The sequence below is a fragment of the Panthera tigris genome, chromosome B3, assembly GCF_018350195.1.
Source record: "Panthera tigris isolate Pti1 chromosome B3, P.tigris_Pti1_mat1.1, whole genome shotgun sequence".
Classification (NCBI taxonomy): domain Eukaryota; kingdom Metazoa; phylum Chordata; class Mammalia; order Carnivora; family Felidae; genus Panthera; species Panthera tigris.
Genome location: NC_056665.1, coordinates 19,179,505 through 19,198,406, shown reverse-complemented (window position 1 = coordinate 19,198,406; position 18,902 = coordinate 19,179,505). Strand labels below are relative to the sequence as shown.

General features: G+C 47.2%; 1 protein-coding gene across 1 annotated transcript in view; it reads right to left on the bottom strand.

Annotated features, from left to right (window-relative positions):
* Positions 1-382: 382 nt before the first annotated feature.
* The window catches only part of ALDH1A3 (aldehyde dehydrogenase 1 family member A3), a 39,129-nt gene continuing 20,609 nt past the window's right edge, over positions 383-18,902 (bottom strand). The window contains exons 9-13 of the mRNA XM_042988213.1: positions 17,155-17,339; positions 11,371-11,535; positions 10,016-10,173; positions 8,641-8,715; positions 383-2,283 (exon numbers count right to left, since the gene is read on the bottom strand). Of these exons, the coding sequence (XP_042844147.1) occupies positions 2,211-2,283; positions 8,641-8,715; positions 10,016-10,173; positions 11,371-11,535; positions 17,155-17,339 (656 nt within the window). The 3' untranslated portion in view covers positions 383-2,210. The remainder of the gene's footprint in view (positions 2,284-8,640; positions 8,716-10,015; positions 10,174-11,370; positions 11,536-17,154; positions 17,340-18,902) is intronic.

Here is an 18,902-nt window from a genome sequence, read left to right as displayed (position 1 = left end):
AATGCAAACCTGTGCACACAGAAGTGGGATGCAGTATTTTCCCTAAATTCTGTTTCCCCTCAATTCCTGTGCTGTCCTTCCCACCCTTTTCCACAATCACACCCTCACCGAAACAGACTCGGGCAGCTTAGGTGACAGCTTCAACTTCACCAACTAAGACGCACAGCCTCTGAAGCCAAGCTTGCTGCCACCCACAAACCCACGCAAGCGGGTTTCCCACGCAGGCTAAATGCGTGGCCTGATGGATTCAGCAAATGGAATTTTCATCTTCAACTACTGATACTGCTTTACTCCAAGCCATTTTGTACTGAAGGTCTGAGAAAGAGAGAGGCCACCCGTAGAATTAAAATGAGTTTGGTCCTTAAAGGAAAAAACACGTATGTCAAATATCCAATTTTATTTTACCATCGTTGCATTGTTGAACACAATCTGCAGTTAGGGTCGGAATTCCCAGGCCAATAGATTTTTTAAAACCATACCACAGGAGTAAACCTTAAAAGAAGTGAAATCTAATACTATATAGATTTCCATCTCTAAATACAGTATATTACAGAAGGTTAAATATACCACCTCTGTTTACTTACAACTATAAAAAGATACATTAACTATACCAATTATAAATAATGTAGCATTTCATATTAAAGGCATTATTATACAACAGAAGATTAAGAACCCTCTAATGTATTACTATCAAGGTTAGTGTCTAAAGTTGCTTGAGATAAAATCCTGAAAATTCAGTGTCTGAAGTCAAATCCTGACTTAGCAAGTTGCTGACAGTTTAAGTGATAAGTGTTAACTGAGGCAGAGAAGGTGAATAGCGTATTGCCTATTTCTGACAAGAATGATAAACCCATTTCACATAGGACTTTCTTCATCTGTACACTGCTTTTGATGTCGATTTTCATTGTATTATTGCCCTCCCCCCAATTTAATTCTCAAACATAATTTAATTCCCAAACATAAGCACCATTAGAAAAGTACTAGTTAGTAACGGTAAAAGTATCCAAATAACGCAGTTACGTTTGGTTTTCGTTTTTTAAAAGCTATCTGGGAACGCTTTAAAACTTGGAATTGCACAGCATTTGCACACACAGGAAAAGAAAATTTCGCAACATGTTAGTGCAGTACTCAGGCCACTGTAGTAGGAGACCCAGGTCTTCCACGGAGTCTGGGTGTTATTTGTTAATTAATCATTAATTAATATCAAAATAGGACTTTAAAAAAGCCAGGCTGTATTTAAACAATGGCCAATGGCCTTTCCAGTTGTGTATGTTTTGCTAGTCTAAAACAGATAACCAAACTGGAGAAAAAGAAAACTACATAGGGCTGATCATAAACCATTAATGCAAGGTAGAAATTGATATTCTGTAAAAGCGGAGTGTGGCTCTGATTTGTCAAACACGAGAGTTAATTATCCTAGCATTGGCTATGCTCTTGTAGTGTCAGAGCACTGGGTCCTTAGCAGCAATGGTGACACCAGCGATGTTCTCTGCCTAAGAAAGTGCCTTGGTTAAGGTCGACCGTGACATAGTTTTAGATAAGCATTTTGGGCGCTGATTCGATCATATTCCAAAAGGAACACTGGTTTTTGAGCTGAGTCCCATGGTCAATGTCGAGATGCAGTCCTTGAAGACGCACGCCCATTCACACCCAAGACCTTCAGTACCCTTCCATAGTACTGGACTCCCCAGAACTCCCCACTTTGGCTCCTCACAGTCCTGCTTTTGTTTTTGTTTTTAACTTAACGCTGTTTCTTTCCCACTGAATGCTGGGAGGGGCTTGTTCTGTGGGCAGGTGACCCTGAGGAAGCCACAGGTGCAGGGCTCTGTTTGCAGAACAACCCGGGAGTTTTTCCAAGTTCTTACTGGAGTCAGAGCCGGCAAAACATTTGTAAGTGACCGCTGGATACTTGAAATGCCACTTCCCGTTGGCCACACCCTGAGCCTCTTTACTGTCCCTGGGGACCTGGTTGAAAGGGAAACACAGAAACAGCCAATAGCTCCACCCCCAGGCAGGACTGCAATTTCACACACAACATAATGGTCAATAACACAGGAGTGTGAGAGGAAAAGAAAAATCGTTCAAATCCAGTAGATGTAAAGTCTCCACAACAAAGTGACCCAGGAAGGCGGGCAATGCACGTTTTCTTCGGCAAGTTTGATCTGCCACATTCGGCTGTCCAACGTTTGAGGCAGGAGCCCGTCGTTCCCTCAGGGGCTCTTGTCATCGAGTTTGATGGTGACTGTTTTCACTTCTGTGTATTCAGCCAGAGCATATTCACCACTGCGATTACAGAAAAGAGGAGAATATAAAATGGGCATGTCACTTAGCCGTTCTGTGGGAACCTGTGTTCAAACGCTTGGTTGGTCACTACTCTGGGGGGCAGCTCGGAGTCTACACAAAAGGTCAGAATGTGATGACTTTATAGAGGAGAAGCCAGGACTGTAACATCATTACTATGTTTAAGTAACGGGATCTATAAGTTAAGTTTAAATATAACGTTTCTCGGGGGGTTTCTGGGTGGCTCAGTCGGTTAAGCGTCTGTCTCTTGATTTTGGCTCAGGTCACGAGCCCACGGTTTGTGAGTTCAAGCCCCGCATGAGGCTCTGTGCCGACAGTGCGGAGTCTGCCTGGGATTCTCTCCCTTCCTCTCTCTCAAAATAAATAAATAAATAAATAAACTTAAATAAATAAAAGAGATAAATAAGTATCACGTTTTTTGGTGTGTGATGCTTTGGAAATATTTTCAGAAGGAATAAGTGCTTGTCTTTAAAGAACAAAAAGGGATGGAAATAAAGAGCTGGATTCCCTGAGTGGGGAGTACAGAGCGAGAAGAGGGCCTGCATGGGTGAACAAGGAGGGGAGCTGGAGATGTGGCCTGAGGATGTGCAAGGGGCAGAGACATGGAGGGCCTGGAGTTGACCTCAGAGTCTGCAGCTGGGGACCAGCTGTAAGAAGAATAAGGCCAGCCCAGAGCGGTGAGGGCAGCAGACATTAGCACAGCCTGGACACAAGGGGGACCACAGCCTTTGAGTTAGCCTCTCTGCTATCTGTCCCTTCTTTAAGTCTTGCAGAGCCCAGCTGACCCTTCTCGGGCGTCATGGGCCATCCTCTGGGCGGTCCCTCTTCCCAGAACTGAGATGCAACTTTGGACAGATTTAACTGCCTCTCCAACACTTGCTCTGCTGTTAAGCACATAAAAATGTGTACTTGTTGAGGAAAAGAGGTAGACGCAGAGGTGGCCCCTGGAGGCTCTGTCGCTAGGAAGACTTGAGACATTGTTCCATTTCACCCCTTAGATCAGGGGTTCTCAAAGGGTGGTCCCCAGGCCAGCAGCCTCAGCAACACCTCAGAACTTGCTCTAAATTCAGATTCTCAGGCCCCCTACCCTGCCCTTGATATGATGCCCCCCTTCAAGGTGACCACATCTCAACCCGCTGCACCTGTGTGGCAAAGGAGAATTAAGGTTGCAGATGGAATTAAATTTGCAAATTAAAATAGGGAGGTTATTCTGGAGTACCTGCATGGGCCCAATGTAATCACTAGGATCCTTAAAAATGTAAGGAGAAGGAAGCCAGAAGGAAATGAGACTATGGAAGCAGGTTCAGAGAGGTGCAACATTGTTGGCTTTGAATACAGAGGAAGGGGCTGCCAGTCAAGGAATGTGGGAAGCCACCAGAAGCCAGGAAAGGCAAGAAAACATATTCTTTCCCTGGAGTCCCCAGAAAGGAAGGTAGCCCTGCTGACTGTCAGATTTGGAGCCTCCAGAACTGTATCAAATCATAAATTTATGCTGCTTAAACCACGAATTTTGTGGCAATTGATTGTAGCAGTAACAAAAAAACTAATACACCCTACTAAAGTGGGATCCAGAAATCTGTGTGTTTTTTTAACGTTTTAAAAAAGTTTGTTTACTTATTTATTTATTTTGAGAGAGAGGGAGCATGCACACGAGTGGGGGAGGGGCAGAGAGAGAGAATCCCAAGCAAGCTCCATGTTCAGTGCAGAGCCCAACTCCAGGCTTGATCTCCCAAAGCCATGAGATCATGACTTGAGCCGGAATCAACAGTCAGACACTTAACTGACTGAGCCACCCAGGTGCCCCCAGAAATCTGTGTTTTAACAAGCCAGGGGATTCTGATGCAGCTCAAGTTGGAGAACCACTGGTTTAGACCAATGTAGCTTAAGCAAGTTCTTTGTCTTCCCTGAGCCTCCATTTCATTATCTTTAAAATGGGCATATCATCACCTCCTTGCAGTTATAATGATTGGAGATAATTTAGTATAGAGCACCTCCTATGTGCTAGGCAAAAAATGAATGCCAGAAAGTAACATCATTATTTTGAATTAATATGTCTCTGAGAGTTTTTGGTAGTTCCCTAAAACAAATAGTTCAAGAACCCATGAGAATGAGTGAATTATTTTGTAATCTTTTCTAAACGTAACACAAAATATAAAAGCCCTATGCAGAATGCTGAATTGAACTTTTATAGAGCAGGAAATCCATCTACCCACCCCCACAAACAAATGACAAACTAGAAAAAAATTATGTTCACAATTCTATGTGAGAAACAGTGCTGTTTTCCTTCACATACAAAGAGCTCTTAAAACCCAATTAAAAAAAAAAAACCCACACGCAACCAAATGGAAAAATCAACAAAGGGCATGAACAGTCAGTTCACAGAAAAACAAACACAGATTACTTAGTAAGTGTTAAAAATGCGCTCGATACCCTCACAATTAAAGACAGGCAAACGAAAAGAGTGGAAAGCTCATGTTTTGTGTGGCGGATTACCCAATTTTAGGAATTTATTCTGAAAACAATCTCCCACGAGTGCCTAAAGATTTCTGCACAAGAAAGAACACCAGCATGGTTTGTAATAGCAAAAGCGCTTGGAAACAGCACAAGAGTCCATCATGGGAGACGCTTAATGCAAAGGACGGAAGGGTATCCAAAGCCCATTCTCAAAAGCAAAAAGTAGCTTTCTCTCCCATTTCATTTGAAAACAGTAAAGAACGCACACATGCACACCCACTGCATGCAAAGAAAATGCATAGGGCCTTTGTATTTTGTGCTACATTTAGAAAAGATTACAAAATATTTCTAACAGTGAGCATATTGTGTTGCACTGTTTAAAATCTAAAGTGGTTGGGGTGCCTGGCTGGCTCAGTCGGTTGAGCGTCCAACTTTGGCTCAGGTCATGATCTCACGGCTCATCAGTTCGAGCCCCGTGTTGGCCTCTGTGCTGACAGCTCAGGGCCTGGAGCCTGCTTCGGATTCTGTGTCTCCCTCTGTCTCTGCCCCTCTCTCGCTGGTGCTCTGTCTCTGTCTCTCTCAAAAATAAATAAACATTCAAAAAAATTTTTTTTTAAATCCAAAGTGGTTAAGGATTTATCAACTTAGTAAACAGAAGTACACCAAATGATGAAAGCACGCTGCATTAGCTCATGAACTATTAACTCCAGTATTCAACCATTCCTATAGGATGAAGTACATGAATCGCCTCGTTCTTCCTATTGCTGCAATCACTGCCACAGTTCAAGTTCATGCTGCTCTTATTCAACCCACTGTGGCGTCTCCTAATGGGTTTCCTGCCCAGTCATGACTGTCTTGGCATGCAAAGCCATCCATGAGCCCAGCCATTCTCCTAGTAGACCTCATCATAACGTTGCAAGGGGCAGAGACTGGATCATATGTTCACCGCTATGTGCTCAGAACCCAGCACGTGCCTGGTGTGCTAAAGGTGTTCATTAAACAGCTGCTGAGTGAACCAAGGAACACATGAACAGAATGAATGACTGAACAGTGGTGACCGCTAACAAATGGGATTGAAGATCCATGGTGGGAAGCCTAGGCTTCCCACATGCCTCTACCGTGTGGATTTCTGTTGTTGTTGCTTTCTGTTGTTGTTACTGCACAACAACCAAGAAAACTGCCCAGGAGGAAGAGGACTTGTAGGCTTCAGCCCAAGACCTGCACAGGAACAGCCCCCGGAGGGGCCTGTGGGTGGGCGGCAGATAGCCAGCCCAGTCCAGGCGGCCGGAGGTGGGGAAAACCACGGAATCCACCGTGCAGTGCTCCAGCACAGAGAAAAGGAGAACTAGATGCAACATGAAGACATTAATCAGGAACGACTGAAAATGGAAATTGGTTTGCAAGTCAGTTTCCAGGCTCCCTGGGAATTATGTTAAAGTACTTTATCTAAAGCCTTGGGAAAGTATATGCCAAGGGTCAAAAAAACATATCGAGAAAAGTCCCGACTGTGGCAGGATGAAACAAGGGCTGTGCTCCGTGCCAGGCGGGGGTGCTGAGGACCCGGAGGCACAGTCAGAGCAGGGGAAGGGGGACAGAAGTGACACAGGTGAGGAAAGTAATGAGCAATAGTCGGCGTGAGTGAGTGCACACTAGAAGTCAGGTGGGCCCCACACACCCTTGCCACGGCTTCCATATCCAAGGCCGTCTGGTTGGGGGCCCAAGTTCTTGTTGCAGCAGGAAGCTGTGTCTGGCCTCTGGGAGGAGGACTGTGTGGGGTGCTGGGGCCCTCAGCTGTCACTGGTCGAAGGCAGCTGAGTAGAGGACACCAATGTCCTGGCTGACTTCATTCCAGGTGGCTCACAGGCGTGACATCCCTGTTGAGGAAGGCCTTGTGGTGTGGTGGGTCGAAGAGTTCAACCCCACCCCTGTCACTTATGGGCAGTGTGACCTGGGAAAGGCAGGGACCCTCCCTAGCACCCTTGGGTTTCCTCATCCAAAAATTAGGGTAGTAGTACTAGCCATCTACAGTGGACAATGTTTGTGCCCACCTATAATTCATACACTGAAGCCCTAACTCCCAAGGTGAAGGCATTTGGGAGGTGGTTATCCCCACGAATAGGATAAGCGTCTTTATGAAGGAGACTCCAGACAGCTCCCCTACCCCTCCACCATGTGAGGACACAGTGAGAAGACAGCCACCTATGGACTAGGAAGGTAACCCTCGCCAGACCCCAAATCTTCTGGCACCTTGATCGCAGACTTCCAGCCTCCAGAACTTGAGAGATCAATGCCTGTTGTTCAAGCCCGCCTGTCTGTGGTGTTGTTATAGCCACCGGAGCACAATGAGACACCATCTCATAGATGGTGTGAGTGTGGAATCAATGAACACACGCGAAAGTGCTCTTACAGAGCCTGGCCGACTCTGTTCTCAGCAAATGCCAGTTGTCACCCATACTATGGCTGTTGGGGGGCCCTGACCGGGACCCAGGTGACCCCGGCCCAGGCCTCATGTCTCTCTCGGGCAGGAGGGTGTGAAAAGAAAATGAAGCAGAGACTCACAGAACACAACACAAACAAGCCACTCAGGGGATGAAACATGATTTCTGCAAAGGGTTTTCACCGCCAAGAATTTACTGAAGTTCCCTGAAGGGAAAACCAGCCATAGGAATTAGGACGACACCAATGGATACACTCTACTCAGACGTTCAGATGGTTCTGGCATATTTGCCATGACTCAGAAATGGATTAGAGAGAAAGACCAACACAGGGGAAGGGACCCCAATGCTGTGGAGACTGGTCAAAAGCATTTGTTCAGGGAGGGAAGCCAGCCCCACTGTTTCGTAATAACATCTTTATTAAGAATCTGGAAGGGGAGTTGCCCAAAAGCCCCAATAGGGCCCAAGCTGAGGAGAAGCATTTGAGTGCTCCCACTGGAAGATGCCCAAATGAGGACGAGGTAATGCATTTGTATATAAATAATACAAACTGTTTAACTAAGAGGAAGAGCTTGGAGCCCTTTGAGATGTTCCAGGAGCAGCCCTGCATGTTGTCACAGATGGTCCCCCTGGGAAGAGTGATCCTACAAGCTGTTTGTCCACAAAGACTAATAAAACCCCAAGCACCACCACGAAGGATGTGGGAGAGAAGGCATCGTCCAGCTGGAAACTGCAGTGCGTCTCCACTCCCGGAACGCTCTGTCCAGCCCTGTGTCTGGACCTTTTATCTCAGGCCAGACACAAGAAGGCCTGTCCGTTAGTCTACGCATGGAGTTCATCTTCCCAGCGGGCAAGATGGAAAGGAGCTCTGCAGGAATATGAGTGGGTTTGATGGAACCACAGAGGACGGGGCAGTATGTCTCCCAAAGCAGCACCCAGAAGGAGCCAGAGTAGCCCAGAGTCTGTCCCCAGAGCCTCTGCTGGTGGGGTGGACAGCACCAGAGCCCGACCTGGGAGAGAGCCCATCTCCCCTGCTGAGGGCTGGAGTTTGTGGGAGTCTGGCAAAGAGTGCACTTTTCCAGTTCTGCCCCTGTCCTCACTCAAGGAGCCTATGCCAAGTCTCTATGGAACATCTCCACCTGTGGTGGGTGCTGGGGAGGACACAGGAGCTGAGGCTAGAGGTTGGTCCTGGGGCCAGAAGGAGGGAAGCATGAGAATGAGGGCAGGGAAGGGCAGGAGTGGGAAGGTGGGAAGGAGATGGTGGATGGAAGGGATCCATCGCAGCCCCAGAGGGAAAGGGCCACCAGCCTTCCTGACACAGCTGACCCAGCCTGCCACCCAGGAGCACGGGGCAAGGTCACCGGACTGGAGTACATGTCCCCACCACCCTGTGAATGTAGTATATTTTTTATCCACCTGCTGGTGGGCGTGCAGTAACAGAAATACTTACAGTTCTCTGCCATTTCCTGACATTTTAAAGCCACCAAATGGAGCCTGTGCGTAGATGGCATTATAGCAATTGATCCTGGAGGAAGAACAGAAGACGTTCATGATTACCTGGAGAAGACCCACCTGGGGTGCGTGCATCTCGGCTGTCAGGCACTTGAAGCAGACTGTTGCCTCAAGAGTGACTTTTGTCTAAGTTTTAATAATGGGAACAGGTGTGTTCAACTTCTGTCTTCTCATTCTTCCCACCAGAAGCTAAAATTCGAACATTTTTTTTAATGTTTACTCATTTTTGAGAGAGAGAGAGAGCATGAGCGAGGGAAGGGCAGAGAGAGAGGGAGACACGGAATCGGAAGCAGGTTCCAGGCTCTGAGCTGTCAGCACAGAGCCTGACGCGGGACTTAAACCCACGAGCCATGAGATCATGACCTGAGCCGAAGTCGGACACCCAACCGACTGAGCCACCCAGGCGCCCCTAAAATTCAAATATTCTCAAGGATAAAGCTCTTCACTGGGATAGGAAGGGAATGTCAAGGGGGAGAAGAAAGGAGAGTGAAATTATGGCATAAGGGAGTAAGATTCAGCTTTGAAATGACCCAGCCCTGACCTCAAAGTTCTCCTGCTTGGTCATAGGATTCTGGTCTTGTTACCCAGCCTCTCTGAGCCCCCTTTCATGTTTATCAGCATTATCATCTTTACAATGAGGATGGGGCACCTGGGTGGCTCAGTTGGTTACGCGTCTGACTTTGGCTCAGGTCATGATCTCACAGTTCGTGGGCTCGAGCCCCGCACCAGGCTCTGTGCTGACAGCTCGGAGCCTGGAGCCTGCTTCTGCTTCTGTGTCTCCCTCTCTCTCTGCCCCTCCCCACTCACACTCTGTCTCTCTCTGTCTCTCAAAAATAAACATTAAAAAACATTAAAAAATAAAATGAGGATAATGTCATCTGCAGGATTGCTGGTAAAGCAGGGACTTTCACCCACACTTTGAACAGGACCATGCGCTGCTTTTAGAACCAGAATACAAAATTAAAGCGAGAGGGAGTGAAGTCCAAGGGACAGCATGACACGGTGGTCAAGAACATAGACATCAGAGCTACGCGGACACCAGAGTTGCCCAGCGGGCTGTGGGCTCTGCTGTGCCATGTACTAGCCGTGTGACCCTAGGCAAATCACCCAGTCTCTCTGTGTCTTGATTTTCTCATCTGTAACATGGAGACGATGACGGTCCCTGTCTCAGAGGCAGTCATGAGTATTGAGCAAAGCACTAAGGCGGTGCTTCGCACATAACACACAGCTAGCATCTCTCTGTCGACAGAAGAGTAATGAAGTTAGCAAGTCAGCAACTCAGGAGAGCCGAAACACGCACACCCTCTACTCACCAGACTGTTCCAGACTCCAACGCAGAAGCCAGCTTCAGGGCCTTGTCGAGGTTTTTTGTGAACACGGCTGCTGTGAGTCCATATTCAAGGCTATTTGCCCTTTTTATCACTTCTTCGATATTTTTGAACTTCAGTATTGGCTGCACCGGTCCAAAAATCTAGGATTAATTGCAAGAATAGCCATGAGAGTCATGTTCGAACGAAGCACACACTCTGAGCAAACACTGCCTTTGTTTTATGCCTTCTCCATGTGCTTACATGCAGCAGAAATGACGACCAGAGGAAAAAGAATGTCCAGAGATCTTTTTATTTACGTAATGGTTGACATCTGAAGGGAAGGATTACAATGAAAAATTAAAATATCAACTGAAAATATATTTCAGGCTTATGATCTCTTATTGTCATCAGGGCTTCTGAGAAGCCCCAGCCCTTGAGCTTTGGCATAGACCCTGCATACTGACATACACAGAAGACAAAACTTTCCAAGTTTTTCTTGGAGAAAGTTATTGCCAAGGGTGTTTGCAAGGCACGGAACACACATAGAACTGTGTGCCCCGACCTCTTGGTGGTACATTTTCCATCAATGAAGATGCCATAAAATGTTTCCCTAATAACTCCCAGGGGAGGGGATGAGACAATGTTCCTTGTTATGCAAAATAAAAATAAAAATCCCATAAAAATCTCTAGGAGAAAGTCTGTAAAACACCCCCACAGGAAGGCAGTGATTCACTTTCTCACACGTCCCAAAAGACCACATCCCAGGATCGAACCACCCAGGACCCTAGGTGGGAACCAGTTTCCATCTAGATTAATGGTAAGATTGAAAGACAAAGTTAGAATCACACTTTTATGGAGGTCATAAGGAAGTCATATGGAGGTGACCATTTGCAAAGATGCTTATGGTGGAAAACTTCATAGAGAATTCCAGCCATGAGGTGTTCTTTGCATCAACACACTTGTCATTTCAGTTCAGTCTAGGGGGAATGAAGGCAGCTTTGGACTGTGAACCTATAGGCAGCAAGAACCTTCCAGCATGTGCTAACCCAAGGATGTGTCAGAAGACAGAAGAGGGACGGTTGATCCCCAGAGATGTGTGAAAATGGCGGGTTTAGAACAAACTCTGCACCTGCTATACAGTGCTTGGGGTTCCCAAAGGCAGGTAGGCAAGATGGCTTCTCTCAGGACCCCAAAGGAGAGGAAGAAGGCCACAGGAGAAAAGAAAACGTTCCCTGCACAAAGACTTCTGGGATGCCCAAGCCCTAGAGAAGACTTCTGTTTGAAAGGCCCAGCCCTCTCCCCCTTCGAGTCCCATAAGAGTCCCCATGGAATGAAGCTTTTCCTGCAGCACCCAGTACCTCCTCTTTGGCAATCCTCATGGTGTCAGTAACTTCTGAGAAGACCGTGGGTTTAATGAAGAGCCCCCTGTCTTCCATAGCCGAACCCCCACATTCCAGTTTGGCTCCCTCCTTCTTCCCACTCTCGATCAGATCGAGGATTTTGTCAAACTGCTTTTGGTCAATCTGCAAAACACAATGAGAAGTACAGCCTGGATTCCTTCTGGGCAGTGGCTGCCATCTTATGAGTCCAATGGCCTTTCACAGGATCAGCTGTCCTACCCCTAAATGTTCTTGCCAAGTCATAAGTCATGGAGCAGATGTGTCTTGTATACAAATACTCCTCTGATGCACATATCTAGGCTCTTTGGAGCAGGGGAGAGAGGGGAAGATAGGCTCTTCTCATCCTCTCTAGGTGTAGGGTTTATTCATATGACTGACCTCTTCCATGCTGTTAAGCAAATCCATGAATGAAACAAGATCTGAAGTGGTCACGTTCTTTGCTCTCCCAACTCTTCGCATCCTGGGAAGGCTGCCAGATTTGGCAAATAAAACTACAGGATGCCCAATTAAATTCGAATTTTTGAAAAGCAATAAATGACGTTTTCAGCATAAGTATATACCAAACCAATGTTTGGTAAACGTCATTTATTGCTTATTTGAATGTCAAATCTAGTTGAGTGCCATGTATGTTATCTGGCACCCGTGTGCCCTTCGCACAGGGCACCATGGATCAGCGTAACAGTTACTGGAATTTTCCATCCATAATGTGGAGAAGTAGGAAGGAGAGCTAACCACTGTACCCAGAACCCCCAGAAATACAGCAGAGTAAGCCTGAAGGTGAGATGGATGGGCTGCTTGTTTGTAAGGAGCCAGGTCATCAGAAAGGCTCCACCTTCTGCCACCTTGCCTAGGAATCTCCTGGGCTAGCGTGCACCCTGTATCACTAGCCTAACACTCTGCTCTTGGACATGGCACCCAAATAGCTGTCAAAGGGCACCCTATTTGCGAGACTGTGCTCAAGGGAAGAAGTGCTATCCTCATCCCCAGTAGGCCTTCTTCCCTAATCCATGGATGCCCTGTTCATGACCATGACCCAGCTGCTAAGTCCCTTCCTCTTTGGCTGAGAGAGACAGAGTTTTGACTGTGATTGGTTTGCGGTAACTGAGATTTTTAGACAGAAAAACTGGTTTTCTTAAAACAATTTTAAACTAAAAAAGAGAAATAAGCAAACCCAATGGTGTATTTGGATGACTGTTCCTGAGGAGCAGGCTGGCTTTTTCAGAACCAGTGGGCACAAATCATGCACGTCCCTAGACCAGTCATCTCCTGAAGTGCGGATCCAGTGTTAAAATTCCAAGTTTTGGATCCTTGTACCGGGATAAATTCCAAACAGATCAAAAATTAAACCATGAAAAATGAACGCAGGGAAGTTCTCAAATTCTCTCATGTGGGAGAATGCTTCTGTAAATATTGGGTGTTGATGGTCTTTCTATGATGTGAAACCCAAAAGCCAAAAAGAAAAGATGATAAATTTGAGTATATTATATAAAAAAATGCAAAAACATCATAAGCAAAATCAAAGGGCAAAAAACAAACTGGAAAAAAAAACTGACAAGTCATTTCATAGAACTGAAGCTAATTTCTCTAGCATTTAAAGAGTTCCTGGTGGCTGGGTGGCTCAGTCGGTTGAGCTTCCAACTTCGGCTCAGGTCATGATGTCACAGTCTGTGAGTCCAAGCCCCGCATCGGGCTCTGTGCTGACAGCTCGGAGCCTGGAGCCTGCTTCAGATTCTGTGTCTCCCTCTCTCTCTGCCCCTCCCCCGTTCATGCTCTCTGTCTCTCTCTGTCTCAAAAATAAATAAACATTTAAAAAAAATTAAAGAGTTCTTAGAGGGGTATCTGGGGGGCTCAGTCTGTTAAGCATCCGACTCTTGATTTCGGCTCACGTCATGATCTCAGGGCTTGTGAGATCTAGTCTCGCTTATGGCTCTGAGCTGGCAGTGCAGAGTCTGCTTGTGGTTCTCTGTCTCCCTCTGTCTCTCTGTCCCTCCCCTGCTCTCTATCTAAAAATAAATAAATATTTAAAAATAAATAAGTAAAATAATGAGTCCTTGGAAATGATGAGAAAAATGACCAGAAATATAAGGAAAAAATATGCAAAGCACCTGCAGAGTTTATGGAAAAGGGACTGCAAATAGCTTTTAAACATGATAAGATGTTCTGCCTTACTCCTTATAAGAGATATATGCGTATTAAAACTAAGTGAGATATGGTTCTTAACTCTCGGATGGGCAAAATCCATATCCTATTAGTAAGGCTGGAGAAACAGACAAGCTCACACAAGGTTGGTATAACATAAGTTGGTCCATCCTCTTCGAAGGTAATTTGTCAATGCTTGCAGAAATTACAAATGTGCTCCCACTCGGTAATCCCACTTGGGGACTCCGTCCCACTGATGTCCTTGTATGTTTACAAAATGACATACAACATCGTGTGTAACTGCACATACTGACATGTTCATCAGAACATGTCGTTTGAGGGGTGCCCTGATGGCTCAGTTGGTTAAGCGTCTGACTCTTGTTTGGGCTCAGGTCATGATCTCACAGTTTGTGGGATCGAGCCCTGCGTCAGGATTTGCGCTGACAGCGCAGATCAGGGTTCTGCTTCAGATTCTCTTTCTCCCTCGCTCTCTGCCCCTCCCCCACTAGCACACGCATGCGTGCACATGCTCTGTCCCCCTCTCTCTCAAAAATAAATAAACTTTAATTAGAAAAAGAACATGGTAAGGGCGCCTGGGTGGCTCAGTCTGTGAAGCATCTGACTTCGGCTCAGGTCATGTTCTCTCGGTTCATGAGCTCGAGTCGAGCCCTACATCAGGCTCTGTGCTGACAGCTCAGAGCCTGGAGCCTGCTTCAGATTCTGTGTGCGTGTGTGTGTGTCTCTCTGCCATTCCCACATTCATGTTCTGTCTCCATCTCAAAAATAAATATAATATTAAAAAAAAAAGAACATGTGATTTGAATCCTGGTGAATTCATAAAGCAGGATTCTATGTACCTGTGAAAAAGAATGAGGCAGGTTCTCATGGCCTGGTATGGAAAGGTCTTCAAATTTCTTATTAGAACACAAAAACCAAGGTGCAAGCAGTATAGATGTCATAGTTATCTTGTGGGTGAAAATGGGAAATCAGAACACATATTCCTGTTTGCTTATATATACATAAAGAAATTCTGGAGGGCTATGTGAGAAACTAAGACTGTGGGGTACCCACGGAGGGAAGGTTAAGAACCAGGTCCGTGCAAGAGGAAGAAGGATGGAAGAAAGACTTTTCTCTATTGACATTTAGATGTGCCCTAGGTTTTAACTCCTATGTCTGCATTCCTGCCTAGAGAATGAATTTAAACAACTGTAATGGATCCAGGAATATTTCAAGGTTCTCTCAACTTGTCTCTGGATGAACCTGGTCTTGGGTTAAAAGTTCCAGGACTGCTCTTTCTTCCTCCCCAGAGGCCAAGAGGGCTTGTAGGGCTTTATCAAACTATGGGTCCTGAGTGGCTGTGACCATTCTCTGCCTGTAAGACCAGACTTCTCACCTGTCTGTCCTATAGGCAGTGCTGGGGTCCCCGTGGAAAGCCTGCATATCCAGACTCAACTTTTCCTGATGAGTCCATGTGAACACATTGTCTAAATCTCATAGTCCTCCAAGAAATGGCAGCTGGTGACTTCCAGTGCTGGAAGAAGACCTGCCAGAAGTGAATGGCCCGGTGGGGCACAACACCAGAGACGGAGTCAGACGGACCCCGAAGGACAGGTGGAAAGCTGCACTGGGCTCCGCTGGAGAGGGCACCGGATCCTGCCCCCACCAGGTGGCCTGTGCACTGTTTATGTGCCTCGTTGCCAAATAAACCTAAGAGATTTTGGAGCATTCGGCAAAGCAACTGCCTGCAGTGGACACCGATCTAGGTCAGCTAGCTGTTTTACAGGCATGAGACAGACAGGACTGACTATTTGGACAGCTGTAAATCCTCTCTGAGTAAAAATCTTATTACCATAGATGAAAAAGCACTTTGGGAGAAAAAAATCCAACAGTGTCCTAAAATAATATGCTGAGGTTAGGCGGCTTAAGTGAGCTTTCAAAAGGACTTTTAGCAGCAGCATCAAAAGCACCGACGAAATCAACACCCATTCTGCTTGGATCTGCTCTCTTGGAAGAGGTTTCTGTATCTGGCTTCAAAAGTCAAGCCTGGAGCCTTGGAAAGAGACTTATGAATAATGATGGGGTGAAAGGGTTTCCTTACTATGGGATCAGCTCACATATTTCCCACGGAGTCTGGATTAGCTTTACAATGACGGTGGGTTTGATAATGACTTGTGGCCATGTTTGCATTCAGACCTGAAATCCAACCAAGGCCACTGGACAACTTTGTGTCACTGGCCGCTGGGTTTGGAGCTGAGGTCTGGCAGGGTGGGGAGTTTTGGCCACAAGCTGAGATGCTTCTCTCCACCAGGGTCACATGGCATTGGAGCCACAGAGCATGTGGGCTGGGAAAAGGCAAGGATGGGCACTGTGGCCAGAAATGCACCTTTTCCACGTGGTCCTCCCCCTTCCCCAGCCAGATCATCCCCACGGGATGGTCAAGCAAGACCTGACCGACGTGACCTGAAGTAATGCACAGACATTCATTGCTACCTAGATCAGGGAGGCTGTCATTTAATGCTCAGCTCCCCTCCTTAAAAAATAAAGACTTATTAGGTGCCTTGAAATACTCATAATATTCATCCATTACTCCCATTTTCCAGATGAGGAAACTGAGGTTTGGAAGGAGCTTGGGACTTTCTCAAAGTCATAGAGCCAAACTTGCACTCAGATCCATGGCTTCCCATGTAAACACATGGTGCCACTGCAGTGGGTAAGCAGCAAGTTCCCAGGATATAGACCTAAGTAGGTGAGTCTTGACACGTGATTTGAAACTTCGTGGCTGGGGCAGGACTTTGGCTAAGAGAAAAGTGGGTTGCTGTTGAGCTCTATTTCAGTAATGCATGGGATGGTCAGGCTGCCCTCTTTTAAATATTTATCCATCTGCGAGCACTGCATAATTAGCAAGAAAGTGATACAGGATGTGCCCTTTTAAAGAGGTTATTAAACCTCGTGGTTATGATCATTTTCATCCTGCCGTTAGTTTCGAAAACCAGGCCTCCAGTGACATGTTCCGCCCGCCCAGAGAGGCATCCTGGTTCCCAGAGCCCTCTCCACTGGGACTCTTTGGTTTCTGACGGTCACCTTGTCCTATAGCACATGTGAGCTCCAGGGCCCGGAGGCTGAGACTGCTCTGGGTACTTTGCCTCTGCTTGCACTTTGCTGCCTTTCGCCCAGGGTTACAACCCCTCTTTTGTAGGGAAACCAGCCAAGTCAGACAGCCTCTGCCTGGGTCTCTCCTCTGGGGATCCTGGTGGCTCAAAAATTGGATGGTCCTCTTGGCTGGAGGGTGCAAGCATAAGGCCTTCTGATCTGGGAGCGCCTCCCTCCTGCCAAGGCCCTGAGATTGGCATTATTTGCTGCAAAGAGCAACAAACAGGGGTGTGTGTCCACTCCCACTTTAGAAGCCCACAGAGACCTGGTGGGACTGCACTGTCCCTCCATGGCGCCTCAACAAAAGCCTCAGGAGGCAAGCAGCCTCCCTTCTGCTTCGGGAGGGACCGTGGAATCAAAAAGCGCCAGAGCTGTAAGGGGCTGTGGTCAAAGGGGCTGCCTGGTCCAGCCTCCAGACGCGCAACGCAGGGTTCCCACACATCGGTAGGTTACCTGGGGCCCCTGTTCCGTTCTGACGTCGAAGGGGTCTCCGACGGGACGTTTCTTGGCGTATTCCACGCTCCGCCTGACGAACTCGGCGTACACCTGCTCCTCCACGAACACCCTCGAGGCGGCCGTGCAGCACTGACCTTGGTTGAAGAACACTCCCTGATGGGCGCACTCCACCGCCAAGTCCACTGGAGGGAGGGGAGCGGCGGGGGCAAGAGGAAGCGATTAAGTCGTTAGGGCCGGACTGGTGACAGCTGCAACTCTAATTGCCGGCGCAAGAAAACAGGCCCCGGAATGGCTGCGTTTCAGAAATTAATTTTATTCTCGGCATTTCCCAACAGAGAGGATGGGAAAAGGGATTTTCTGATGCACTGGGAGTGGGGGGTTAAGTGAGTCCTGGGACTGCTGGACTTCTTTACTATGCTAATGAACTCGGAGAGTTGTAGTAATCCTTCCCTCCACCCCCCTCCGTTCACCTGCTCGTGGATCCCTCCCCTCCCCCTCTCGGGAGGACACCCGTTCTATAGATTAACCTTTGGTAAGTCTGGATGTAGGCCAATTGGTGAGAGCTTAAAAAAATTTTTTTTTAACGTTTATTCATTTTTGAGAGCAAGAGAGAGAGCACAAGCAGGGGAGGGGAGGACAGAGAGAGAGACACAGAATCCGAAGCAGGCTCCAGGCTCTGAGCTGTCAGCACAGAGCGGTGGTGGGGCTGGAACCCAGGAATCCTGAGATCCTGACCTGAGCCAAAGTTGCTGCTTAACAGACTGAGCCACCGAGGCGCCCCCAATTGGTGACAGCCCACATTTTCCACCTTGTGCTTCCTTCACTTATCGAGTCCTATTAAGCTAGCTTCTTTTGCTTATGAAGCCTTACTAAGCAGCATGAACTCCATGTAGAACTTATATGGGTTAAAAAAGAAAGCAGGGATCCTGCCTCATGGGGGCTGAATCTGAACTGGAGAGCAGGCACCGAGTTAAAACTAGAAGGGTGCTTAGTAAGTAAAACCTTTGGGGATGTGCTTCATGAAAAAGAAGTGCTCAGTGGGTTTCCCTTTAGGGCTCACAGGATGGCCTCTTGTGCGTGCTCCACTGTTAGCTGGTTTTTCCACATCCCCCACCCCTCCAATGCACACACTGCTGCTTAAGACATGCAGCTTTGCCATGAGCAGGTGATCCACAGACACCCAGCACTGCTCTGGGGCATCTCTGAGGACTGCTGGCTTCCACTTTGAGAACCGAGCCATTGCTCTCCAGCAGGACAGTCTGTAGAAGTCTCTGGATCAGCAGACAGCACCGTAAGGTTCTGGCTTTCCCTGACCCTCTGTGCCAACTGCCCCTCCCGCATCCTGACAGGAGCCAGGGGTAATGGCTGCAAGTGGTGGGGAATGGGGGCATGTCACCATTGACACTATGTCTGGATGCCAGCGATGTCTGAATTTACTTTTGTGGACTGGTGCTGCCTGGATGAGAAGCAGGAAATGGCTACATAGGGTGTTTATGACCCTTGTAAAACCAAGCCTCAAACATGGAAGGGTTTTGTGTTTTAGCTGCAGTTTTTTTTTGTTGTTGTTGTTGTTTGTTTGTTTGTTTCACCGAGGGGGTAAGAAGATGAGCTGAGGTGCAGACGGGGCACCCAGATATGGTGGCACAAGAATGCAAAACAGGGGTCCTGGCTCTTCAGGATTGGAGTTGGGGAGCCCAAATGTGGCAATACCCAGAACTGTTTCATGTGGCTCCAGAAACCATCAG